Source organism: Onychomys torridus, chromosome 10, assembly GCF_903995425.1.
Source record: "Onychomys torridus chromosome 10, mOncTor1.1, whole genome shotgun sequence".
NCBI classification, from domain to species: Eukaryota; Metazoa; Chordata; class Mammalia; order Rodentia; family Cricetidae; genus Onychomys; species Onychomys torridus.
In genome coordinates, this window is record NC_050452.1 from 35,201,961 (window position 1) to 35,229,228 (window position 27,268).

The 27,268-nt window shown below is 48.1% G+C and overlaps 1 protein-coding gene across 6 annotated transcripts in view; it reads right to left on the bottom strand.

Moving 5' to 3' along the window:
* Positions 1 to 27,004, bottom strand: part of Pdgfra (platelet derived growth factor receptor alpha) — a 45,629-nt gene extending 18,625 nt beyond the window's left edge. The window contains exons 1-12 of one of the 6 annotated variants that reach the window (XM_036201289.1): positions 26,984 to 27,004; positions 16,698 to 16,758; positions 15,101 to 15,418; positions 11,668 to 11,928; positions 10,629 to 10,759; positions 7,889 to 8,060; positions 7,612 to 7,801; positions 5,283 to 5,398; positions 3,772 to 3,898; positions 2,257 to 2,450; positions 1,380 to 1,474; positions 506 to 638 (exon numbers count right to left, since the gene is read on the bottom strand). In XM_036201289.1, coding sequence (XP_036057182.1) covers positions 506 to 638; positions 1,380 to 1,474; positions 2,257 to 2,450; positions 3,772 to 3,898; positions 5,283 to 5,398; positions 7,612 to 7,801; positions 7,889 to 8,060; positions 10,629 to 10,759; positions 11,668 to 11,928; positions 15,101 to 15,418; positions 16,698 to 16,746 — 1,786 coding nt within the window. In that variant the 5' untranslated portion in view covers positions 16,747 to 16,758; positions 26,984 to 27,004. Of the gene's footprint in view, positions 1 to 505; positions 639 to 1,379; positions 1,475 to 2,256; positions 2,451 to 3,771; positions 3,899 to 5,282; positions 5,399 to 7,611; positions 7,802 to 7,888; positions 8,061 to 10,628; positions 10,760 to 11,667; positions 11,929 to 15,100; positions 15,419 to 16,697; positions 16,759 to 22,377; positions 22,519 to 23,265; positions 23,401 to 24,959; positions 25,109 to 26,165; positions 26,373 to 26,983 lie in introns of those variants that run through there. The other 5 variants (XM_036201284.1, XM_036201288.1, XM_036201286.1 and 2 more) reach the window with 5 other exon arrangements.
* Positions 27,005 to 27,268: the final 264 nt, after the last annotated feature.

The window sequence follows — 27,268 nt, forward strand, 5'->3', positions numbered from 1 at the left end:
GCTATCTTTGCCAGGCCAAAATCATTCCAATAATACAATTATGAGTGTCTTTCCTTTTGGTATGTGGATATAGGGTCTTGTGTAGCTCAGGTTGGCCTGAAACCCACTATGTAGCTCAGGATGACATCGAACTCATGATTTTTCTGCCTCCACCTCCCTAGTCCAAAACTGTAAGTATACTGCCATGCCCAGTTAACTGTACCCTTTTTCAGTTCTGGGGATAGAATCTGGGGCCTCACATAGACTAGACAGCTTCTCAACCTTGACTTCCCCTTCTCGGGCCTAATGAGCTCATGCTCAAGATGTCTGTGTAGCCCAGGCTGGCCTTGAACTCACAGTCCTCCCCAGTGCTGAGGTGAAGAGTATGAGCCACCGCACCCAGCTCTGTGAGCAAATTTCCTACAAGGCAGAGTTCAAGCCCCCAGTTCCCCCCCCCCAGGCCCATAACTAGCAAAGCTGTGCAGGCGACACTGGGTCCTGGGAGGTTGCCCTCACAGGAACTTACCAAGCACCAGTCCATCCCTCGGGAATTCCCATCTGGAGTCATAAGGCAGCTGCATCGGATCCACATAAATATACTCGTGTCCATCAGGGCTGATAGACTCAATGACCCTCCAGCGAATTTCATAGCGCGGTTTCTGGAATTACCAGGGCAGGTAACTAGTGAAGTACCAGTCTTGAGGCACCCAAGCTTCACTGCAGAAGCAAAGTGACTGGACCCAGGAAGTACACGATTCTCCACACATGTACCTAACACAGTCCACCACACCTGTATCTAACATAATCTACCACATATGTATGCAACAAAGTCATCTAACACATATGTATCTACCATAGTCCACCATACCTGTACCTAACACAGTCCACCACACATGTATGCAACAAAGTCATCTACCACACATGTATCTAACACAGTCCACCACACCTGTACCTAACACAGTCCAGCACACATGTACCTAACACAATCCACCATATATGTATCTAACACAGTCCACCATATATGTATCTAACACAGCCCACCACACATGCACCTAACACAGTCTACCACACATGTACCTAACACAGTCTACCACACATGTACCTAACACAGTCTACCACACATGTATCTAACACAGTCCACCATATATGTATCTAACACAGCCCACCACACATGTACCTAACACAGTCCACCACACATGTAGCTAACACAGTCTACCACACATGTATCTAACACAGTCCACCATATATGTATCTAACACAGCCCACCACACATGTACCTAACACAGTCTACCACACATGTATCTAACACAGCCCACCACATATGTAATTACTGAGCCCCTTCTCTGGACCAAACACTGAAAGAGGCAGCCGTTCTTGTTCTAATGGCTCCAAAGACTCACCTGCTTCCAGATGACAACCAGGACAATGAGAGAGACTATGACAATCACCAGCAACACCAGCACTGCGGCTGCCACCGTGAGCTCAGAACGCAGGGCTGGGGGACAAGAGAGACGCAGTGGAGGATTTCCTCAGTTATGGGGGCAGAGAGCAGAAAGGCAGTGGTTGAGCCTGACTGGGACTGTCTTACTACTGGCAGGAAAGTGTCCAGGCTCCCCAGCTCACTTTGGGGGTGGCCAATACCATCTCTCCAACACTTGTACCCCTGAATGAGATGTGATTCTTCCCTGGGGCAAAACACATTTTCCAAAGATTCTCCCAGGATCCCCTTTTGGACAATTTGAACAGAGACAGGGAAGACTGGGAATGAGTTGGGAGCGATTTCATTTGCAGGAACAACCACCTCATCAGCTTCATGGTAGAGCTTTTTGAGGTGGCATTTTGCCTTTGGCTCTGTTCCTTTGTTTATTTCTTTGGAAGATCTCAACCCAACTCAGCTGTTCTAAGGAGCCAGAGACAAAAGATTCTTCCTCCTCGTTGCCCATCCCAACACCAATGGTCAAACTAACGAGGCTTAGTAGCTATACTACATTTGACAAACAAAAATGTCAGTGTTGGGGATTAGCAAGCACAAGGCCCTGGGTTCAGTCCTCAGCTCCGGAAAAAAAAAAATGTCCACAGCCTCTGCAAATGCAGCTGGGTCTTTATACAAATGAAAGGGCCTGAGCACAAGACCAGTGCTTCAAGTGCAGACAGGGCTGAATTTCTGTCTTGAGACCTTCCTGACTATGTGACCCCTGTCTGGCATTCCACATCCCACCTGAGGAAGACAGGGCTTGGCTGGGGACCTGGAGTTGTCCTGCCTACTGAGATACTCACTGGGAGCCACCAGCTTCAGCTCTCGGTTCCCAATGCCAAGGTCATTCTTTGCCAGGCATCGAACTGCGATGGTCTCTTCCACTTTGGCAAAAGACACTCGTCCCTCCACAGTGCTCCTGCCTCGGCGATGGAACTCGGTGATGATGTTGGAGACATTGCTGGCCAACGTTGTCCATGAAGTGTCATTGTTACATCTAGAGAGAACAAGACACAAACGGGGGTCTGATTACTGTGAGTCACAAAGACCTGGGACTGGTCCACATTTGTGACCTTGCACACATTTGGGGGTTGCCACAGATTAGCTTTCTCATTTTATCATGCATGTTCACCTACATCAGAATTCCTTTGCACCTGCTCAGAGGAGCAGTCTCACACTGATAACTAAGTTTGTGAAGGAGGCAGATAAATTAAAAAAAAATACAACTACCAATCCAAAATCTTGGGCCTATGAGCAAACTGAAGATAATATCAAACTTGTTTAATAATCCCAATTCCTCAGTCCTTCAAAAACACCCTCTCTCCTCACCACCAGCCCCAGGGAGAGCTTCTGAGGGGTCCCTAGGGCTGCAGGAGTCTTCTGGATTAAGTTATTAGACCTAGAGATTCCAGCACCTGAGTTGTCCCACAGCCCTGGGGGAGGGGAAGAGCAGAAAGATCAGCCTTCAGCAAAGATGCACTGAACGCATTCTGAACACAGCTGGTTGCCATGGGGATAAGTGTGAACACACATTTCAGGGGCCCATTTATTAAGGGGGAGGAGGGACTGGAGAGATGGCCCAGCATGGAAGAGCAGGTGGTGCTCTTGTAGAGGACCCAGGTTTGGTTCCCAGCACCCCCACTGGGAAGCTAACAACCACCCTGCTACTCCAGCTTCAGGGGATCCAATGCCCACTTCCGGCCTCCAAAGAACCAGTGGCTGTGAGCGTTCATGTGGGCACTGTTTTTACTTCTGTTCCTATGCCAGTCTGGCCATCAAAACAAAGTTGACCAAATCAGAGATGTGAGCTGGCCAGGGGTGGTGGTGCACACCTGTAGCCCCAAAACTTGGGAGGGCAAAGCAAGAGGATTTTATGTTTGAGGTCAAACTGGGCCACATAGTGAGACCTTGTCTCATAAATAGGACTGAGCTAAAAATATGGCTGGTGTGGTTAAAACCCTTGAACGACAGTGGTTCTTAAAATTCTTCTTGTTTTCACATTAGAGACAGTTTTATAAGAGAAATAGAAAAACAATGGTAATAAAAGGGAAAAATAAAGGCCCTTTGAGAACACACATTCGTGCTTGCATGCACACACACACACACACACACACACACACACACACACACACACGCCAGGAGACGGAATCCACTTTCAGAACCCCATTGTATAGTTTGTGAGCAATATGAGCCTTGGGCCAAGAAGAATCACGAATACAAAAGGGGTCAAGCAAAGACATAAAATGCACTTGAGGTCCTTGATGTCATGAAGGAAACATTCTGACCACACAAGAATAGGGGACATCTGGTTTCCATACTTCTTAATATCCTTGCAGATCATCCACTCAATGTCCGGAAGAGGTGTGCCTTCAGCTGTGCATCTCACAGTCTGTCCCCCGCCAGAGCCATGGTGGTCATCCACAAGCTCCAGGATGGATGCAGGAACTGCAGAGAAGGGGAGAAGTCAGAGCTGAGCTATTCTTGTCCCTGGCCATGGAGGAACATCCCTCCAAGGAACGTTCCCACGAGTTCAAAAATGGCCCTCCCGTTGTGTGAGACAGAAACACTCCAGCTTGAACAGACCCACTCAGTTAATCGCGACTTCAGTGTCAGCAGTGTCTCTGGGGGCTTTGTGCCTGGTTTAGACCTGGACCGAGGAGAGAGATAAGCGCCTGTGGTCCTCAGAGTGGAAGGCAAGGAGGACAGTCCAATTAGCTTGGGATCTGTCGAAAGGGTCATGCCAAGCAGCCTTCACCCAAATGCATCCGAGGGGCATCACTAGATTTTAAAGATCCTTTTGCCGATTTGTAGTCAAATACATTAGAGACAGCCAAATGTTTTGCTGTGCATGTATGTGCACCATATGCGTGTCTGGTGCCTATGGAGGCCACAAGAGGATACTAGATCCCCTGGAACTGGAGTTAGGGATGGTTGTGAGCCACCATGTGGGTGCTGGGACCTGACCCTCGGTCTTCTGCAAGAGCAGCAGGAGCTCTTAGCCTGGGAGCTATCGCTCCAGCCCTTCAATTTGTTTTAAAATATGGGATTCCATCATTAAGTAATAATAATAAACTGGAAAATATACATCTTTAATTGACTTTTACATACTTTAAAGTAAATAATAATTTAAACTAAATAAATATTTTAAAAATAAACTTAAAAACTAAACCGAATAAAATTTTAAACTAAAAAATACATACTTTAATTTAAAATTTTTCCTCAGAACAGTTTTTAATCCAAAAGTGTTTTAGATTTCAGACCTTTTCAGAAGTTGGGTTCTAATGAGATATCTTAGGGAAAGACTCGGCCTATGTATGTAATTCATTTATACCTTCATATACACCTTATACACACAGCCAAGGTGATAATTTTATGCAATATTTTTATATGCTTGAATATTTTCTGACATGTCACAAGATGTCAGGTCAGGATTATCCACTTGTGACAACATGTGAACAATCAAAAAGTTTCAGATTTTAAGTTATATGTGGAGGCACATGTCTGGAGTCTTAGCACTCTGGAGGCTGAGGCGGGAATATTACTATTTCAAGGCTAGCCTGGGCTACATGCTTAGACCCTATCTTGTCCCCTTCCTTGATAAAAACAATGTCTCAGATTTCAGAGCATTTCGGACTTTGAGACTAGAAATGCTCAAACCGAACCCGAATTTGCAGGCATGACAGCGTAGTCCCTGACACGTGCATGTCTGGTCCCTGCTCCTACCCTAAGGTCTTGCTTTTCCTCCAAGGCTATGAAGAGAAAAGCCAAGCTGTCGCTGATGGACAGTCATTCACTGAGAACGCATGGCCTCGACATGACCTTTACATACCTAGAGTTGACAGCTCAAACGTGTAAGCCTTCACGTCATCATCGTTTTGAACTATAATGGTATAGTGGCCGCTGTCTTCCTCCTTAGCCCGGATCAGCTTTAATTTGCTTTGATACCTTAGGAGAAGAGAATTTTATTCTAACAAGCAGTAGCCAAATAAACACCAATTGTTCAAGCAATTACAGTCTTTGAAATTTTATTTCTGGGGGAAAAAAGTCTCTTTTTCTTGTTATAAGGTCAATGTCTTTTCTAGAATTCTTGCCCTAGCTTCCACACACTGAAAGTCTCATTCAGAGACACAATAAAAAGCCAAATATTTTGAGATAAGCCATCTCCAGGAGCTACCAATTCTGGCAAGACCTCATTTCTAAGTGAAAATAAACACAGCCTCTTTCAATGAAAACACTTAAGAGAGCTCAGTTGGTAAAACTGCTTGCTACTCAAGCCTGACAGCTTGAATTCAATCCCCAGAAGCCACATAAAAAGTCAGGTGCAGAGGTACCCCTCTACAACCCCAGCACTCCCACTGTGAGATGGGGGAGACAGGAGAATTGCCCCAAAGCTCTCCAGACAGCTAGCTTGAAATATTCAGCACAATGGCAGAAATAAGAGAGACCCCGCTTCAACAAGGTACAAGACAACAATGGGGTCCCCAAAATTGTCCTCTAACTTACAGGTATGTTTGCCTACATTTGCATGCACATGTGTGTGCCTCCTGTGTGTGTGTGTGTGTGTGTGTGTGTGTGTGTGTGTGTGTACAGTATTTTCACATTTAGCTGTCATTATAAAACATTCCAAAACATAGAAACAGCAGGGATGGAACAAAATTGTAGAAGTTATTGGACTTTCTATGCCTCCATCTTCTTACATATAAAATATGATAATTGTGCATACAGAGCACTCATTCTGAGAATTCATTAGATAATATTAAATGTGTGGGAAAGCATTTCATGGGCTCCAAACTACTCCACAAGTGCAGGACCTGTAGAAAACCAGGCTATGCTAGCCTTCCCTCTCTGGCCTCTACTGGACTGGCTTCAGGACTGGATTTCCTTAGAGGCCACCTCCGCACACCCAGCTGTGGATGGCCAAACGATACAGACCAGTCATAGCCTACACTTGTTTAGCCAAGAAAGTCAGTGGGTTCATTGGTTTTAAGTTTCATGAAGCCAGATACTCCGCTCACCTCGTGCTGCCTGGCCCACCCAGGAATGAAGAGATTTAGCGCTGAAGGGTTCTCAAATCACATTAGTAAGCAGCTTTCCAATGCCACTCCCCAACAAGCCTGCCTTGCCAATGCTATTTATTACAGCCTGGAATTCTGGCTCACACACAAGTGAAATGTCAGCTGTGCCAGGATGACCCCGTATCTCCCAGCACTTGCAAGCTGGGGCATGAGGGTCACTGTGAGTGTGAGGCCAGGCACGCTACCATAGCAAGACCCTGTCCCGGGAAAACTAATAATAATAATAATAATAATAATAATAAGAAGAAGAAGAAGAAGAAGAAGAAGAAGAAGAAGAAGTAGCATGATGATAACTACTTTAAATGGTGCAGTGGTTCACACCTATAATCCTAAAGACTGTGAGGCAGGAGGATTGTTGAGAGTTTAAGGTCAGCTTAGGCTACAGACCCTGTCTCAAACAAACAGAAACTGTGCCCTCTGACTCCTGGATTTCACTCATAACTAGAAACTGCAAGAGAAATTGAGGTGCCCAGTGGGAGAGGGCTTGCCTAGCATGCAAGGGGCACGAGAGACCCAGGGTTGATCGACAGCACCAGGAGCAAGAGAAAGTGGCACCGGTAAGAGATGAGAGAACCCGCCACCTCACCAGGGTGAGGATCCAAATGACTCAATGACTGGAACTCAGTCAGACTCCACTCATTGTCAGTGAAGTCCTGCCCTGGGGCAGATGCACTCCAGATGATGGCATTTTATACAGGTAGGTCTACCTATAAATTACCTCACAAGTGGAACCCGTCCATATGTCTGCTGGAATCTGATGACCATCAAGGATTCTATTGAGTCCAAGCACATCCGATTGCCCCATCTTTCCCTCACTTTTAGCTAGATCCAGTATGCTGTCTTTCATGGGAAGACAAACCTTTTGGGTCCTTTCTTTCCATTTTGCCTTAATTTATCAACCAACGTATTTTCATCAGGCTGCAGCGTTATCACTAAAGGGTGATTAAAATGGGACTGTAAACACGTCTCAGCTCAGGTACTACACCTGGTGGGCTGACATTTGGTCTGGGTGCTCAGGCATAGATCAACCTCTTTCTAAGAAGACGCGAGTGATGGAAGCCATCTTTGAAGGGTTCGCTTTACCTTGTTTCCTGGCTCTTCTGCACGTCCGTGGTGATCTCAGTGAGATTCTCAATCAGAGTCAAGTTGTCCTTCAGCCAGGATATCTTGGGAGTGGGATAGGCCTGTACCTCCACCACGAACTCTCTGACCTGATGCAGGTTGACAGATTCCAGCTGGCCGAAGGTGGGTTTGATCTCAACAAAACCTTTCTCTGTGTAAGCAAGAGTTCCCGTTACATAATAATCACTGCATATGGATCCCAAGTACCACGAATGACTGGCATGTAAGAAAATAGTACCGTGGACGGAAATGGTGACTTTCTTCATTTCTTTGACTTCCTTAGTGGCCTGGCGGGCAGCACATTCATAATCTCCACTGTCTTTGACCGTGGCCTTGGGGACTGTCAAAGTGTACACCAATTTGATGGATGGGAGTTTGATCTCCTCCAGCATGGTGATGCCTTTGTTTCTCTGAAGTAGCAAAATAAAACAAAACGAAACAAAACAAAAACACTAATGTTTGAAAAGTTCCTTCCAGATTGAACCCTAGTAAGAACTCATCGGTTCTGATGGATGCACACTCCGCAGGAGTCTTGGCAATCGGGAGGGTAAATATGGGTCAGAGCAGGGATTATGCTGTACTTTGCAATTTTGCTGTGAGCCTAAAGCTGCTCTAAAACATAAAACCTGAAGAATAAAAATAAAAACAAGAATACGGAGGGGGAGGAGCCAACAAGGCCCCACTCTCCCCTGGGGACCTGGAAGCAGTCAGTGGTTGCTAGGAGACATTTTCTTCAATGATGTAGGCCCGGGGAAGTGACCCATTCCTGCCAGTGGCCCTCTGGCCACCCTTCTAGAAACAACTCTAATTAAGCTAACGAGGGCACAGACAAGTGGTCAAAGGGCGTGAAAGGGGGACAGGGACTAGCTTGAAAGAAGAAGGATATCAGCTAGAGCAGCAGGGGCAAGAGAGGAGAGTTAGGGTAGACGGGCATAATCAAATGTATGGATGAAAATGCTGTCATGAAATCCATTATTGTATATAGGTCATATATAAAAGTGAATATAAATAAAATAAAATAATAATAAAAAGTGAATATAACCCCAAATCTAGATCCTTTAAAAAAAAAGTCATGCTTTAAAATGATATTAGAGTTAGGTGTGGTGGCTGACAGCTCTAATCCAGCATGTGGGAGGCTGAAGCAGGACTGTCCCCCAAGGCTGAGGCGAGCTTGAGCTACATAGCAAGTTCTAGGTCAGCCTGAACTATAGAGTAAGCCCCCCCAGAAAATCAAAAGACAGGCAGACATTAAAACACTGGGCCGGGGCAGTGGCTTGGCGGTGAATCATGTGCTCAGCACATATGAGACTCTGAGTTCAGTCACCAATATTGCAACACATTTTTTAATAAAAAATAAATAAATAGGATAGTCAGTGATCTGTGTAAACTGTCCATGTGACCCACTTGGGGGAGGATGGATAAAACAGACTGTGTTGAAAGAATGATACTTATTATTTATAAATATTTATCTATGCATGAAAATTTCAAAGGGTCCATCTGTCTGGAATCTGAAAACGATGCTGATCTGAGAGGCAGGTTTTCCTGTGTCTCCCACCACATTTTTACAAAGTTTCAAAAAGAAACTTTCACTACTTTTGTGAAAAAAAAAAATGTGTTTATGTATTTTATGTATTTGTGGGACAAATATCTTGTGTTTCTGCTTAAGAATTACCTGCCTCGGGCCGGACAGTGGTGGTGCACACCCTTAATCCCACTTGGGGGGCAGAGGCAGGCAGATCTCTGTGTGTTCAAGGCCAGTCTGGGCTACAGAGTGAGTTCCAAGAAAGGCTCCACAGAGAAACCCTGTCTCAAAAAAAAAAAAAAAAGAATTATCTGCCCCTCATAAGTGAAAGGAATTTTTGTTTTAAGGATTTAAAGCAATCTAGAATGAAGAAAAAAGTGTCACCATATCGTGCCAGGAGTATGTGAACATACTAGACAGTGAGTATTCCTCAATGAATAGAGTTGATAACGTCTAATTTAAGAACGCCCAACTTGGCTGGGCAAGACGGCTCAGTGGGCGAGGGCACTTATCCTGCAAGCCTGCAAACCTGACTTCAACCCCTGGGACCCATTTCAAGAAGGAAGGAGAGAACTAACTCCAAAAAAACCGGAGTCAGAGCCCTGACCTCCACACCTATGCAGGTGCCACCTCACACATGTGCCAATAATGAATAAAAATGTAAAAGAACAGCAGGAGGCAAGGAGAGCCAGCCGAAGGAAGCCTGGGAGAGAAATGACCAGCAGAAGGCCAAGTTGTCCGATGACAATAAGACCAGCAGACAGAAATGTACAACTCAAGAGTAGGGAGAAAAGAAAAATACTTCTGTGGTGTGTATCACTGACACAGGGGTTTGTTCCCTCTGAGGCCCCCTCCACATTATTAAACACCGTTTCTGCATCAGATTTCCACACTCTTCGTGCACATCTCTGATATTCTCACTTCAGCCATCAGAATGAATGAAACTTTATACAGAGTTCCAGTTAGACGGAAGGAATACGTTTTGGTGTGCTGCCGCACAACTTGATGACTACAGACCGTAAGGACCTAAATGCCTAGCGACACGATCAGATGACTCAAAACCCCAAGGCACGTGAGTCAAGAGAATGAAGATGCATGACTACTTCTACAATGGGCAAATATTTAAAAGCCAGGCACTTCCTGCTTTTCTAATGTTTTCATTGTTGTGTTATAACCACAGAACCTCCCTGTTTGTTTCTGACGTCTCCAGGGGAGTCTTGGTGCATTGTGAACACTCTGGCCCCTTTACGTCATCTCAAACTCTCCCTGACTGAGAAAAAGTAAAGGCCTTGGAGTCATGTTCCCATTGTCCGGATGGAAAGCTAAAGCCTGGAGAAGCTCAGGGGAGTGCCCATGGGTGAGAAACACCACTGGCCTGTGGGCATTTCAAGTCCTGTTGTGCTGGCTCTGTGCACTCCATACGCCCCCCCCCCCGGGGGGGGGGGGGGGTACCTACCACTTCTCCAGGGTAGGTCCACTGCAGGTCAACCACCTCATTGTTAAAGACAGCACAGGTCACCACAATCGTTTCCCCTGATTTATACACAGTTTGACGTGCTTCCATCTCCAGATTCAGGTCTGACGTTGCTGTAACGGAAGTACAAAGGAAATACGGTGCAGTTAGGATCTCAAAGTAAACGTGGAGCTGAGTCAGGTTCATTTAAAATGATGAAGAATCGTGTGCAAAGTAGTGTGATTGAGACAAAAGCTGGAAAGTCTAAGAAGTCTTGCTGTTTGGTCCTATCCAACTTGGGACGTAGTTATAACAGAGTAATACAAAATAATAACAATAAGAAGAATGAATCTCTTTTAACCAGAACACCACGTGCCTGAGCATTTGGGTTAGCTATGGTTGGACTCTTTCAGGCCACCTTAAGGCTCTGGGCTGCCAGCGGCCACCACTTCTCCGCTCCTCAGTTATTCTCAGCGCCTCCCCCAAAGCCCAGCCAGCACAAAATAAGTTTGTAACAAGAGGCAAGTGACATGTTCTTGCTTCTGCCCCATGTCCACGTAATGTCCTCCCTAAAAAATCTTCCACTCCAGCCGCCAGCGTGTGATAGACTTTGCCAGTCTGACTAACCCCTCACATCCAAGGGGGGAAGTTCTGCCTCTTTAACTCCAGCCTTCCTTCAAAACTGAAATCACTTCGTTCTTAAGTTACTGCAATGAATCTAGGTCTCCAGCCCCCTGGGGTGTATGTTTGTTTCTTAAGGCTGTGTAGTCAAGAATGTGAATCAATAGTAAGAGGCTTATGCAAGAAAGGATTCCTTGTGGGATTTCTCATGGAGCATGCAATCTTACACGTATAAGCAAGTTCAGCCTGTGGTGGTTTTTAAGCCTGTGTTATTATAGCCACAGAGGTCAAGCACATTGTATAATGAAAGAAGCATCTTAAATTCCTGAGCCAGAACCAGGTCTCTGCTGCCAGTGCCTACAATCAAATTAAGAAGCCTTTAATTGTTCATCCGCTGCTCTCACTGAAAGATGAAGAGTACCTTTCAAAGCATAAACGTTAAATTCGCCGGTCTTGAACGTCCGTCCTTTGACGGTGGCCTCACAGACGTATGGCCCCACACTGAAGGTCCCGTTGAACCCCTGCCTGCTGTCGTAAGAGGCAAGCACCAGCCTCCCATTATTGCGCAAGGTTACTTGAGTCTCCGGGTCTGTGGTGCGACAAGGTATGATGGCCGAATCATCTTCTTCCACGATGACTAAAGAATCTGTCATCCCTAGAGGCACAAAGGCCATGTCTGGGTCTGTGATTTTAAGGAGAGAAAGAAGGATCTATTAGGGTTTCATTTCATTTTTACACACATATACAGAAAAGGTATCCCACTGACATTATCATCATCGTTGTTGTTATTTATTGTGTTCGTGTGCTAGGGAAACAACGCAGAGGTTCACACACGCTAGACAAGTGCCCTGCACTGAATTACACACCCAGCCTGGCATTATTCTTGCTAGGTATGAAATTATTATTATTATTATTATTATTATTATTATTATTATTATTATTGCTAGGTGTGAATGCTACCTCTGTACATATATCCAAGAGTCACACCGCCAACATTAGTTATTTTGACATGCAGAAAGTAACTTTAAGATCAAACAACAACTAAATAACAACAATGATAATTAGAAATAGCATCCAGGAAGCCAAATCAAAATTTTTAAGATTAACACCAATTATAGGGCGATGGTGGCTCACATTTTTAAACCCTCCAGGATTAAAAAAAAAAAAAAAAAATGAAAACTGAAGGAACCTACGTGTTCTTATTGTCATTATTAACATTATTATTAGTTTCATCAACATCATTAGTATGCGGCATTAAAGTAATATTCTAAATATATATATATATATATATATATATATATATATATATATATCTCCTCTTTTCACAATAATTTTTTTTTTACTGTTAGAAAAAAACATTTCAGGGTTGGAAAGATGACTTGGCAGGAGAAATGCTTGCCATGCAAACACAAGGACCCGAGTTCAGATCCCCAGCACCCATGTAGATGCAGTAAAAACAGGGTAGCCAGCAACAAGCCTATAATTCCAAAGCTCTCCCCAGCCCCCAACAACGTACTGAAATTCCCATTGTTTCAATTTGTGTTCAGAGTTCCAAACCCTTGAATCCTGTCAACAAAGAGTTCAAACAAAAGCCACATCTTAATTTCAAGTTCGGAAAGACAGACTAATGTCCCTAATGCTTCAGCTGGGCTTTCCTTTCCAATATTAATCTTCCCCATTAGCAAATACAATGTATATGTCCTCAAGGTAACGCAAGGGCCCTTCTTTGTACAGTTGTCCCTGGAGACAAGACCACATACACGTACTGACAGTTAAAGGTTGGCAAAGGCTCTTAGCAAAGGCAAGGTGGTTGGTAGACCATCTCCAGCCGTCCGCTAAGCCTGGATTCTGGAGAAAGAACATCCCTCCAACCACAGAAGCTTCACTCTCTAAAGCCTAGCCTGGTGGTCCTCATACCCTAAGGTCACACTCCCCAGCAATGCTTCCTACCAATGACTGAGGGGAAACTGAGGTTCATGGACAAGGAGGCCCACTCCCCAGCACTGTAGCACCTATCTACTGATAGAGTCAAGCAGGACCATGCAGGACTCCCCCACTCCTCTCCTAGGCCTTGACCCTCATAAAAACCCTTGCATATCTTCTATCTCAGCGCCTGCTTCTCAGCGGACACGAGATCGTATCAACAGCATGGAAATTCCCCTAAATGTTAGTGACAAAGACAAGAACAATTCCTCCCACTTCATCAAAAGTAAATACATGTTCGTATTAAATCTGAAACTGAGTGGCTATTTGGAAACTACCCGAATGAACTGTAAATATCCAAGGCAAGGCCTGTCTGTTGAATCTGCCTCGTACACCAGGCATGGTGCCTGATACATTTGTAAGCGCTTTTTTCACGTTGACTGACCCAAACAGAATGACTACATTTGATTTTTTGGCACCATACCAGCAAAAGACATGCCATAGTAGAGACTATTTTCAAAATGAATAAAACTCAGACAAGTTGACAATAAATTCTTCTCTCTGGGTGAGATCTACAGCCTTCCACATGCTAGGAAAACACTCTGCCACTGAGTTATAATCCCCAGCCATGAATCTCTCTCTCTTTTAAAAATAGCATTTGGGGTGGAGAGATGGCTCAGAGGTTAAGAACACTGGCTGTTTTTCCAGAGGTCCTGAGTTCAAGTCCCAGCACCCATATGGTGGCTCACAACCATCTGTGGTGAGATCTGGCTCCTTTTTCTGGCCTGCAGGGATACATGCAAACTGAACACTGTATACATAACAAATAAATAAATCTTTTAAAAAGTAACGTTTGTTTGTGTGTGTGTATAGGTGTTTTGGCTAGGTGTATACAGGTGCACCACATGTGTGCAGTGCTGGTGGAGGCCAGCAGAGGGCGCTAATCTCCTGGAAGGGGTGTAACAAATTGACACAGCCATCTGACTGCTAGGAACCAAACCTGGGTCCACCACAGGACTAGTGAACATTGTCAACACCTGAGCCATCTCTCCAAGCTTCCCATGAGTGTTTCTTGATTTGGAAGTGCCAATGATCTTGATTTAATTTTCTGTATCTGGGTACTCTCTAATGTGGGTACTCTCAACTATCTGAGAGGTTGAGGCAGGAGGATTGCTTGAGCCTGGCAGTTTGAGGATGTCCTGGGCAACACAACAAGGACCCATCTCAAAAGCAACCACAAAAGGGCTAAGTATGGTAACACATGCCCATAATTCTGAGACTCAGGAGGTGAGGAGAGAGGATGACGAATTCAGGACTAGTCTGGACTACATAGGAGACCCTGTCTTTAAAAAATAAAGATAAAAAAGCAAGCTAAACATGGTAGCCCATGCCTTCAATCCTAGCACTCAGCAGGCTGAAGCCAAGGGTTGCTATAAATTGGAGGCTAACCTGGACTACATTAGCAAGTTCTAAGACAGCCAGAACTGTACATCAAGAGTCTCAAAAGCCAAAAACAGACAAACAGACAGACAGACAGACAAACACAGAGCTAAGGAGATGGCTCAGTAAGAGCATTTGCTGTCCAAGTATGAGGATCTGAGTTCAAATCCCCAACACTCATGTAAAAATCTACACCCTCAGCTCTGTGGAAGGGAGAGACAGAAGGATAGCTGGGGTTCACTGGCCGCCAACCTAGCCCCCGCCTCAGTGAAAGAGGGAATAAAGTACAGTGAGAGAGCAAGAGGGAGAGGAAGGGAGATGGTGGGGGGAGCAGGGAGGGAGGAAGGGAGGAAGGAATGAAAAAACAGTTTTCTATCTTCCAATTTCTCTGCAATAAACATTTATGAGCTTTACATGTTTTATGAACCTTCACATGGTGAATCAGAGACAGGACAGGAAGCAGCTTGGTCCAGGAGAGTCCTCCAACTCACCTGGCACATAGATGTAAATGTGCCTGCCTTCGATCTCACTCTCGTCGGTCTGAGTGTGGTTGTAATAGCAAGTGTACCATCCGGTGTGGGCCGCGGAGGCGTTGACCACTTCCAGCACGGTCACAAAGAGGCCACTGTTGTTCTCCTCGTTTCTGACTTCCACGTTGGGGTCCTCTTCTTCAGACATGGGGTGCTGCCAGCTCACTTCACTCTCCCCAAAGCATCTCAGAGAAAACGAAGAATTCAGCTGCACAACCTTCTCATTCTCATTTGGAAGGATAGAGGGTAATAAGAGCTGGCAGAGGATGAGGCTCGGCCCTGTAGAAAGAAGCAGGCATTGAATAGGGTGAGCCAGAAAGGATGGCTTCGCCGGAGCACTGAGAGTGGCCACAGCAGAGGCTTGCATGAACAACGGCCATTTCTGCGGGAAACGCCATCGCTCTGGATGCCCATGAAAGGCCCCCCATTATGACAGCCCCTGCATCTGCTGAGAGTAGCAAGTGTTCCAACGGCCTCAACAGCCCCCCAGCCCCCCAGACTCACCCCCTCCAAACACTCAAATGGATAAAGGATGTCTGATTCCAATTCCATATTTCACACTTTTATGTGTGACCATAAAATATCCCAGTGCGGTCTGGGCTCAGGCACATATGGGTTCTTTATCGTGCATATGCCCTGCAGAAGTGTTCCTTGGTTTTTTTTTTTTTTTTTTTTTTAAAAAAAAAAGTGGGCAGAAGATGTGAGAAAGAGGAGATAGAGGAAACAGAGCACAGAGAGAAGATCTGGACTCCCTCAAGAATCACACATCTTTCCTCGCTGCGGCCCAATGACACGGCATCGCTCCTTAATGATTTCCAAAAGCCAAACCAGGAAGGCCTGGGTTTAAATTCACAACTGAGAACTCAAACCTGGGGGGAGGGGCTTGAAATGCGTCTCCAGGCTTCACGTTTCAGGTTAGCGTCCTTTGTCCATAGAGCGAAAGGAGACACACTGACTTAATTATTAATCAGTGGTCTCTGGTTTCCCTTGCTACCTAACTTTAGAGTAATATCCCAACACGTAAACATGGGGATGAAATCTAACACATACCAGGCAAGCACTCTACCACTGGGTATCTCCCTTAGCTTGGCTTTTTTTTTTTTTAGAAGGGTCTCACTATGTAGCCCTGGCTGGCCCCGAATTTTTATCTTCCTGCTCCAGCTTCTCAAGTAGCTGGGATGACAGGCCTGAGCCACCAAGCCTGGTGAAAGATTGCCTGAGTCATTACTCTATTTGAGCATGCTCGAATTGATCCGCTCCTTCTTCGCTGCAAGCCCATCCCAGGAAGAGCAAGAGAGTGGTGGGCAAAACATTTCAATGCCAAAACTATTCACAACCCTCAGACCTCTGACCGGCAGCGCTTGTTTCAAAACAGAGTTAATGCCTGTCGTTCAGCGAAGGGCACCGAAGTTCCTGATCACCCTAGAGAACCGTTGGTTTCTCCTCACCCCCTTTAGGTCTGTGGGCAGATGAAGAGGCCCACGGAACACAAGAAATAAGCATCAAGATTCCCGGGATGGTGAGTTAAGAGGACAGGGATGTATGGGAGGCTACGTACCGGTGAGGAGACAGCTGAGGGCCAGGAAAGCCTGGTGGGAGGTCCCCATGGCTCCTTAGAACTGCAAAAAGACAAAAAACCAGCATAGGGCATGAGCCAAAGGGAAAGCCACCGTTAAGCCAGGTTCTCCTGCAATGGGAAGCCTTAAAGGTACCATTTAGTAGAAACATGTCCCAGCTTAAGGTTAACAGCTAATATAGTAACGCAGATAAGAAGAGAGTATCAAAGAGCCTGGCAGGGCCTCAAAGTCATGCCAGGGTCTGTGGACACTGTCCCCAAAAAGAGAGAGAAAGAAGAAATAAATGTTAGGGGCTTTCTCGGCATCTAAGCAGGCAAATCTGCCTCACACGGGCTGTTACCGGCTTCATATCATGGTTGATCAGGAGTTTGAATCTCCCAACACTCAAAAAAGTTCCCTGGGCTGGAACAAATAATTTGATGATAAAATGGGTTTCAATGTAGACTAACCAACACAGCTTAGAGGTGGCCCCTAAGACCCAGAAGCATGTAAGGACCTGGGTTCCCAGTCTGTGTTCTTGTGGAACGTGGACACACAGCCAGGCTACTAGAAGCTTGGAAAGACCAGGACAGGCACATGAACAAAGGAACAGCTAAAGAGAAAGGAGGAGAGGCCTGGCATGGGTGAGGTACACTTTTAATTCCATCCCTGGGGAGGCATGAAGAGCATCACTGTTGTCAAGGTAAGAACGCAGCACCCTGCGCAGACCAAGTTCTGGGGAACAGAAAAGCTCCTTCCTAGAAGCTATCGACAGAGGGGGACCTCCATCTGTCCCCTCAGTTTCTTGCTGTGAGGTACAAAACTTTAGCAAATGATCCAAAAACACACAGCCAGGGCCAGATCCAGGAGTGAGTGAATGCATACGCACATGCTCACATACCTGTTCATGCATGTGCCTGTGTGTACAGGTGCATGTGGAAGCCAGAGGCTGACGTCCGACATCTTCCTCCATCGCTCTACACTTTTTTTGAGGCAAGGTCTCTGCCTGAAGCTGGACCTCCCCAATTTTGGTGGACTAGCAGGCCAGCAATTCCCAAGGATCCGGGAATGGTCAGCCTTTTGATGCCCACTCTTTCCTAGTACAGCCTGCCCCTGACCCCTCTCCTCTGCACACCACAATTAGAAAACCTAATTGCAGGGTTGTGGACCAAATGCACTTTCGAAAGATGCCGGCTGGCTTAATGGCCTCTGAGGATCTTGGCAGGTGCTGGAGGATGTAGGGTTTCCAAACTGCTGTGGTGACAGCCACAGGGGGCCCCAGAGCCAGACTGGTCCCTGATTTACCACAATTAGCAGTAAGGGCCTGTGTGTTTGTACACACAAATATCAACCTCCCACCGATAATCCACTTGGCCAGCTTCAAAGCAGCTCCCAGCGCCTGCCAGCTTGCCAGCCATCCGGCTGGAGGTTTTATCACATTCCCATCCTGTAGTTCTCCAGTGAGGCTCACCAGCCATGAACCTTTCCAGCCCCATGAAGCTCAAGAGAAGAACTCAGCACACTGACCAAGCAAGCTCTGAGGACACCGAGCCAGGATCCAGAAAATTTCCTTCTGTGTGTCCAGATATGATGCATTGGCTGCCAGGGACGATGATTTACTGGCATATCAAGTGGGCAATGCAAACAGGGCCTCTGAGAGCGTGATAATGATGCGAACAGTGAACATCCACATGTGTTTGCTGAAGATTTCAAACTTCCGTCTCTGGTAACCGCAGTTCCCTGGCTAGGAAAGCTGGGGGTGTTTACGAAGTTGCATGCTATTACTCTTGTATAACCTAACCTAGCCATGAATGACTGTGGCATGTCTGCCCCCACAGTGAGAAACAGAGACCAGTGAGGGAGAAAGAGACTCCCCATGCCTGCTGCCTGTACTGAAGATCTCAGGAAGGGAGTCTTGGTTACACTGGTCCTTTCCCACCCGGCAAGTACCAGTCCTTCACGGCTCCCAGACTGGAACTCCCAAGGGTCAAACACACAGATAGAAGTGTGTACACTTATTCCGTTACAAAATCTGAAGCTTGTGGCACTACTATAAATCAGTGTGATGGGGAATGACACTTTTTCTGGAGTTGGGGGTTTGGATTTTGTTTTGCTGGTTTTTTGTTTGTTTGTTTGATTGATTGTTGTTTTTGTTTTTGAGACAGAGTTTCTTTGTGTAGCTCTGGCTGCCTTGAAACTCACACTGATCAGGCTGGCCTCAAACTCAGAGATCCACCTGTCGCTGCCTCCCAAGTGATGGTATGAAAGGCATGAACCACCACTGCCTGGCTGGAATAATAGATTTCTTTAAAAAAAAAAAATTAATGGGACAGGTGAGATGGTCCAGTGAGTAAAGACGCTTGCTCTCAAGCCTGATGATCTAAGTTAGACAAGACCCAAATGGTGAAAAGAGAGAGAACAAACTCCCACAAATTGTCCTCTGGCCTCCACATGTGCACTGCAGCACACAAATAACAAATACATAAATGTACTTTTAAATTCAATGACTTATTAGTTCGGCATAGTGATATAGCGAATGAAGATCCAGAGTTCAAGGCTAGCCTAGGCTACAAGAGACTTTATCACAATAAATAAATAGATAAGTTTTGTTTCCTTCTCCCATGTCATTCCATGTTGGACTTGTCCCCAGCCTCCATAGTCACAGCTCAAAATCATGTCACAGTTGGAGAAACAAACGAGTATATTGCAACTATGCTGTCTCAGGCAGGTGCCCTGGTTCAACTCTAGCCTGTTAAACTCATCCTTTCTCAGAAGACACAATGCACATCTTATCAGACTAGATTCTAATCCCAACTCTATCCCTCTGAATTTCAGTCTTATCTCCAAGTTGAAGCCAATCATCACTGGCTTGCCTGTTGCCTCCCTGCGTCCTAAAGGACCAACACACATAGTTTCATTTAAGATGCTTCGATGCACACTTTGACTCTCTGCAGACGCCTAAGATGTTGTTAGATGATGCCGGCCATGTCCTTTGACCCCTCCTTATGGGAGGCCCCACAATTGTATCTTATGCCCAGCAAGGAAGCAAGTGTGAACCTCTAGCTGGTATCACTGTGACAGTTCAGCAACATTAACTAATACATTACAGTCCTAAAATACAGAAGCAAATTGATGGCAGCCACTGTCTCGGCCCACCCCCTTTCCATCCCTCCCTTTTCTCTCCTCTCTCCCTTTCCACTTCTCCCCAGATGTAGCTCAGGTTGACCTTGAACTCAAGATCCTGCTGCTGCTGGCCACCATCACATTCAGTCATCCCACTGCAAACAAACTGGAAACTGCCGAAGGTGAGTCTTTTCACAGAGACCACAGGATATGTTGGAAAGTAAACAGGATGCAAGTGACTCAAAAGCATCTCTTCCAGAGAGCTGCCATTGGCCTGAGGCTGGAACCAGCTACCCTGACACCAAGGGTGCAATGCTTGGATTCCACAGCCCAACCACTGGACACTGAAATGCACCCCACCCTGTCCCGATTAAAGACAACTGGAGACTCTCAGCCCCAAAGCCACCGAGAACCTTCAAGGCTCAGATTTCTGAGGTGTGGTCAAGTTCGGCTCTCCTCAGTTAATTCTAACTATGAAAATAACACATCTTGTTGTTGTGTTTCCTCTCTTTTCACTCGGTCTCGTAACTTCAGCTCAGGCAACTTAAGTCTGGGTCTGCAACGCTGGCAACTTCCGTGTTTTCTAGCCCAAAGGATATTTCCCAGGACCCACACCCTGCCAGGCCTAGGGTGTTTTTGACCTGCCAGATCACACTGTTAGATGTTCCGATGAGGGGCAGGGGCTGGGACACTTTTATATGCAAGCATTTTAAGGGACAGCCTGAGTTCATAAGCCTATCTGGGTCTCCCTGCACGAGATACATAACTATGAGGGAATAAAGAAACACTCCCTCCAGACCATCAACAAATGACTAGAACAACTGATCAGTGACTTGAAGTCACTGAGCCTCCATACCAGGTTTACAGAAGGTTACCCAACTACCTTCCTTACAGGTCTGCTCTGCAAACACTGTCCATTATATAAGTGTAAAAGATGATTGTTTAATTAGCTTGGAGGTGGTGGCACACACCTTTAATCCCAGCACCCGGAGGCAGAGGCAGATGGATCTCTGAATTGGAGGCCAGCCTGGTCTACAGAGCAAGTTACAGGACATCACCAAGGCTACACAGAGAAACCCTGTCTCAAAAACCAAACCAACCAACCAACCAACCAGAGATTAACAATTAAGGCATGGTGTCGCTCAGTGGGTACAGTGCTCATCTAGCATTTGAAGGGACTGAATTTTAGCTCCAGACTCATCTCCCCCTCTCCCCCGCCCCCGACACACACAAATTAAGTTGGAAACTGCACAAGTGTCTGAAAAATAATATCTGTTCTTCTGATGATTGCTGAAAATTCACAGGAAAGAAAAAATTAGTCAAATCATCTTCATGCTCCTCAAGAGCAGAAAGGGGGCTGGTAGGATGGCTTAGTGGTTAAAATCATTGAAGCATCTCTAAGTTCAATTCCCAGCACTCACAGGGCAGCTCAGACCCAGGAACCTGACACCCTCTTCTGGCCTCAAAAGGCATGCACATGTACATATACATACATACAGGAAAAACACGCAAACACCGAAAATAAAATTTTGAAGCGGAGGGGGTGGGGGAAAAAAGTAAAGAAAAGCAACTTCCCTGCTGTCAATTTGGAGTTTGCCAAGCCCACTCAGAGGTATATGCAGTCCTTCAGAATGGACAGCAGATGGCAGTGTTGGTTCAAGAACCAGCATCCTGGAGTTCACTGAGCTGCAGGCGCCATTGAAACCGGTTCGGACTTAATGTCCCAACTTTTACAATCTCTTAGGTTGCACTTTAAGGTTTCGTGATGACTTGCAGTTAAACTCCGAGGTGTGGAAACAGAAATAACAAAACTGCCGTCTAAAATGCCTAAATGTCCTTGGGTACCCTAGGAGAATTCGATGAAGGACGAACATAACCGCCAGCATCACCATCAGCATTATTATTACCACGATAGCCCAGGGAAGGACCAAGAGGCAGCCGTGCCCTGGAAGCCTGGAAGACAGCGCTGCTAACCAGGCCGCAAAGATTGAGCAGAACTGGCCACTTGGGTTTAGGGGAAACAACACTCTTTGCCTTCCCACCCCTCCAGACATGAAGGCCACTTGGACTGTGCCAAGAGGAGAGGAGGCCACGACTCCTTTCCCTAGCTCTCCATTGTCACTGCTCATAACCCATCCCCGCGGGGTCCCCGAAACTTGGAAACAACTATTCCCATCCCTCTGTAACTCAGGCTCATAAAGCAAACAGCACAACAGGCCTGGGAGTTTGCCCCAGACTGGACGCACAAGCAGGGGACTGTCCTCCAAAATAGTACTGGGTCCGGAATCTACCCGCCCACCCCCACCTTCTGCTAAATGATGACGCCCCAACTCTCCAGCCCAAACCCGGACCCTCAGTCCACCTTCGTCCACCCAATGCCTCTGCGTCCATGCAGTGCCTGCAGGAAGACTCGAGAACGACCTAGCTAAACCCAAACTCTGGTGCACCGGGCTCCCAGCCCAAAACCTCGGGGACCGCGGCTCCGACCACCCAAGGCTGGTGGGACAGGGGTCGCTCTGCGGGAGCCACCAGAGGGCGCGGCAGCCCCGCTGATCTTACCCGCTAGCTCCGCCGCAGCCTACGGCTCAGGATCCCGGTCCCCAACAGCGCAGCGCTCGGCGCACCTAGTTCTCCCGGTGGTTCCGCGCTGGCAGGCTTCAGATCGACATGCACGCACACGCACACGCGCACACGCGCGCACACACACACACACACACACACACACACACACACACACACACACACACACACACACACCGAACACCCTGGCTCCCTTTGCCTCCCTCAAACTCCCCGCCACAAGATCGCCACCAGATAACGAAGCGACGCAGATCTGTCCCGGGATCCCAAGCCCCTAGTGCGCCGAGCTCAGGGCTCCCGAGGCCGCCGCGCCCCAGGCTCTGCACTCAGCGTTTGCATTGTTTTCAACTGCGACCTGGGAGGACGCTGGGCAGGGAGGAGAGAGAGGAGCCCCAGGTTTAGGGTTACAGGCGAGCAACAGCGCCTCCTATAGGCCAGAGTCAGCGTCGCCCGCAGCCGCCTGCACCGAAGGCTGGACCAAGCCCTGGGTTGAATTTGGTCTAGAGTGCCCACCTTGCCGCTTTGTTGCCCTGTCGCTGGGCACCCGCGCCCCTCTTCGTGCGTCTAGCTCCCAGGGAGGGAGGGAATTAAAGCAGAAAACCGGGAAGAGGACTCCCCAAATCCGAGGCTTTCTTTTATCCCCCTCGTACCATCTAATGTCCCAACTTCGCAGTTCGCCCTTCAGTTTAAAACAAAAGAACAAGACATGGAACCACTACAACACAAAGACATGCCCCGGTAGGGTCGGGGGTCAGAATGCGGTCCGGAAAAGCTGCTTGCCGCAACCCCTCCACCACTCCTCCCCAAGACCGATGCCTCCGGCCAACCCAGCCTTCACTCGGGGCCCCGACTGTCGCTAAGCCTCACCTTTGAGTCACCTACCCAGCTTTTCAGCCTTTCGACCAGAATTGCCACTTTCCCGTCTGCTACCTTTAGCCTGCACGCAACTCACTGAAGGCTAGAGGGGGTCCCACCCTTGGAGATCCGCAGGCAGAAAGCTGGTCACCACGTCCCCAGGTCGCGCGCAGCCTAGGTCCCCGTCCCCGGGAGGCAGAAATCCCGCCCGCCCCGGCGCCTGACGCGTTTGCAGCTGGAAGCCCAGCCCGAAGCCCCTCCCCCTGCATCTCTCCCTAGCCCGCGCCTGGGGAAGAAAAGTTGAAGCCCCTGAGCCCAGAACTGGGAAAGCGGGTTCTGAGTCTAATCTCTGCGGGTCTCCAGACTAGAGCAAAAGTAGGGGACGGTGACTGGAGCTAGCTAGTGGTGGAGCTGGGCTCTCTCCCGAGAGCTAAGTCCAGCTGTACTAGAAGAGTCAATCCAAAAGCAGGACCTTTTGCAAGAGTCCCGAAGCGGGGACTGACCACGGCGACACATTGGTGTGGCACAGGCAGGCGCGCGCGCGCACACACACACACACACACACACACACACACACACACTCCTGTTGGGGAGTCGAAGGAGTCCTGATCAAGAGGAGTGTGGAGAGGAAGAGGCTGTGAGGGAGGAGGAGAAGGGAAGCCCGGGTCCGGGAAACTCAGACCACAAGAGAGGTTATGTAAAAGCCACTGCCAGTGCCGACGGCAGATGTGCGCACTCCCAGGAGCGTCCCCTGCCTCGCGCCTCTTTCTGCAACTTTGGGTGTTAGGACTGGAGACGTGCAACTGAGGACCATAGTGTGGGTTTACACTAGAGGCCTCCTCCCGCCCCAGAAGGCTGCCTAAGTCTGATCCGAAGCCATCCAGGAGAAGCAAGTCAATCCAAAACATTGAGCAATTCCGCCACGAAGCCAAAAAAAAAAAAAAACGTTTCCCACACCGCCCAGCCTGGAGATTTTCTGGGTAGCTCTGTCCGATGCTGGGCAGTCCAGACATAATAAGGGCCACCCACGCCCCCTCCCCAGTTACACACACACACACACACACACACACACACACACACACACACACCCTCGGGGGTGGACCTAGTGACAATCTCTTCCAGGCACTTTCCTTACATCTTGAAGTCTTAGCAGAGCTGGGAGCTCTTAGCACGGGTCCTGCACATTGAGGCAAGACCGACCCATAGTAGACAAAACAGGCTAGCACTTCCTCTCTGGCCAAAGGCGGTCGCCAAGTCACTGGCAAACTCCTGCACACCTGGCCGCGAGGCTCTGGCTTGGTCCTGCTACAGCCTGGGGCCGAGCCATACTGCCTTGCTCTGTAGACTGGCCCACACCCTTTCCAAACAGAAAGAATCGCCCACCACACCGAGGAGGAGGTTTTAAAGCCAAGCGGACGTCGCCCGCTTCCCTGGCACTGCCGGAGTTTGGGGAGTGGGGGGGGGGGGAATTAATCTCACGTGTGTAAACTGATTTCCACAAACGGTGAAGGAGCCAGGGCTGCTCGGAGACCGCTCCTAAACCTTGCAGGACAGTGAGTGTTGGAAGCAAAGAAAGGAGACTCCGGGAGAGGTTACGCCCAGGCGGCCAGTGCTGTGTACGCATCACCCCAAGGCCGACAGGCACCCAGGCTCCGATACCCGCAGGCAGGAGGCGAGGGTGGTTGGCCTCTCGCCTTTCTGCTTACCTGCACCCACGCCTGTCCTTTCGGGGGTTGTCCCTAACTTCTTCACAAGAAGGTCAGCTCCTAGCCGGAGATCTCAACCAGGCAGCCTGCAGCCAGGACTAAGAAACAGTCAAGGCCCCCCCAGCCCCGCAGAAACGACTCCACCGAAGATGCAGGCCAGCAGAGTGGGGGGTGGGGACTACAGAGCACAATGAGGGCCCCTTGGAGTGCTGTTCGAAATTCCTCAAATCCCAGTTGCTGGAATGCGAGGCCAGGACGACTTCTTCACTCGGGGCCAAATGTGTTTGTCATTATTCCAGACCGTTCGTCCGCGCCGCCGCCGCCAGCGTCGCCAGGGTGAGAGGCGCGCGATCCGAGCGCACTGCAGATCCCGCCCCGTGGCTTCTTGCACCCAAGTGACTCGACCCCAACGCTCCGGAGCCCTGGGAGCCGTCCCCCTTCGCCCGCCCGCGCGCGAGCCCCTCGGCAGGTCCTGCGGCCGCCACCGGCGCGCTCCAGTCTGGCCGCAGCTCCCTTGCCCAGCAGCGCCGTCCAGTAATTACGAGGGATCGGCTGGCGCCGAGTGGACCCAGCCAGCATCCGAGGTCCGTCTGCCTGCCTCCAGCCGAGCCCTTCACACCTCCCTTTTTCCTTGTCCTTTCCCGCGCCCCACTCGGCGCCCCTCGCTCCCACACCTCTCCTGGCGGTCCCCCCACCAACCCCAGCTCCGGGCCACACCACCCGCTACAGCGCAGTCCCGCCAAACCGCGGGCGACTAATGGAAATACTCATTAAAAACCTGTCCTCTTCCAGGACCCACTGCCAAGAGGCCAAACACCGCTGCTTCCACCCCCCGATGTTACTTGGTGTTCATCCCAGGATGCACGAATGCCACCCCCATCCTGGAGAAAAACCTCAAGAATGTAAGCCTAACACATTCTTTGGGAAGCTATAGGATTGTTAGAAAACATTGCTCTTAAAAATAGGCCTGGAAAAAAAAAAAAATGTTTTTCAGTCCTTGGACTAACTCTATGGTTACCCCAATCCCAGTGAAGTTTATTCAGAATAAATTACTTTCTGGACGCACAACTGGAATTCAGCTGTGTTGGGTTTGTTTTTTTTTTTCTTCCTTGTTGCTCAAAATTTAAAATTACTTCGCTTCTTCCAGTCCCAAAATATGATCAGGGACTTCCTTTAGGAACAAAAGTCGCTTTCCCCTCTGCTTACCTTCTCCTTCTATGTCAAATAGCAAGGAAAATCCTATCCACCGAGTGAAAAGTAAGCCCCAAGCCTCCAATCCTCCCTTGCAGCTCGTCTGTTTGTTTCTCTCCCTCAAGCTCAAACTGTAATGGGCTCAAAACCCGCATTTTGTAATTGATTCAATGTTACAGTCCATCCTCCTAAAACTAATCATTTGCTCAAAGTAAATATCTGTCAGGAAATGAAGTCCCCCCCCCCTTGGCCTCTTCAAAATAAAAGTTTCCCTCCGACTCCTTGCCCAGGCTCCAGATCTCTCCTTTGCTTCTTGCTCTTACGCAATCAGGGGGTCCAGTCCCAACCCCCAGACTTCAACAACAACTGGGGGGGGCGGGGAGAAGCAAACCAGATGGGGTGGGGGTGGCTACAGAGGGAGGTGTTGACGTTCTGCCGGGAAAGAGGTTTCTTGAAACTACAAACAGCCATCATTTCCAAAAAGAGTTGGCTTCCCAATTGCGGGGGGGATATTTCCCTGTGCATCTATTGTTTTGTGTTCTCCTCGAACAGAAAATACACGAAAAAATTGCTGCTAGTTTCCAAAACGAATATAAATCTAGAATGCAAAATTTCCCTTCTGGAAGTACTCTGGGCCCGGCTAGAAATATGGCCCTGGGGAGAAATCTTAACGCGGCTGCGGGTCGTTTTGAACTGGGGGTCTTAAGGGAAAGTGCCGTGTAGTTACTAATCCTTTAATGGGATTAGGAAACGGGGGCGTCTAATACGAAGATGGTGGGGTTTTGAAAGACTGGAGTGTGAGATGGTGTCCAAATAACGGTTGCTCAGCCTACCTTAGGATTGTTCTCCGGAAGAACGACCTTTGTCCCCTTGGAGCCACTTATCTGGACCTGCCTTTGTTTTCGGGGTTATCTGGTCCTCGCTTCTATCTTCATACGAAAAAGCTCAGGCTAGGCGTGACTACCACACGACTGCCCGCTGCATCTCGAGGGCAGAAGTATTTTGACCCTCCTAAATTCCATCCTATCCCAGTGGGTAGTATCCCACGTCCCCTACGAAAGCCCTCGGGATGTTGAGCCACAAACCCGGGAACCCTAGATACCCAGTTAGGGACAGCT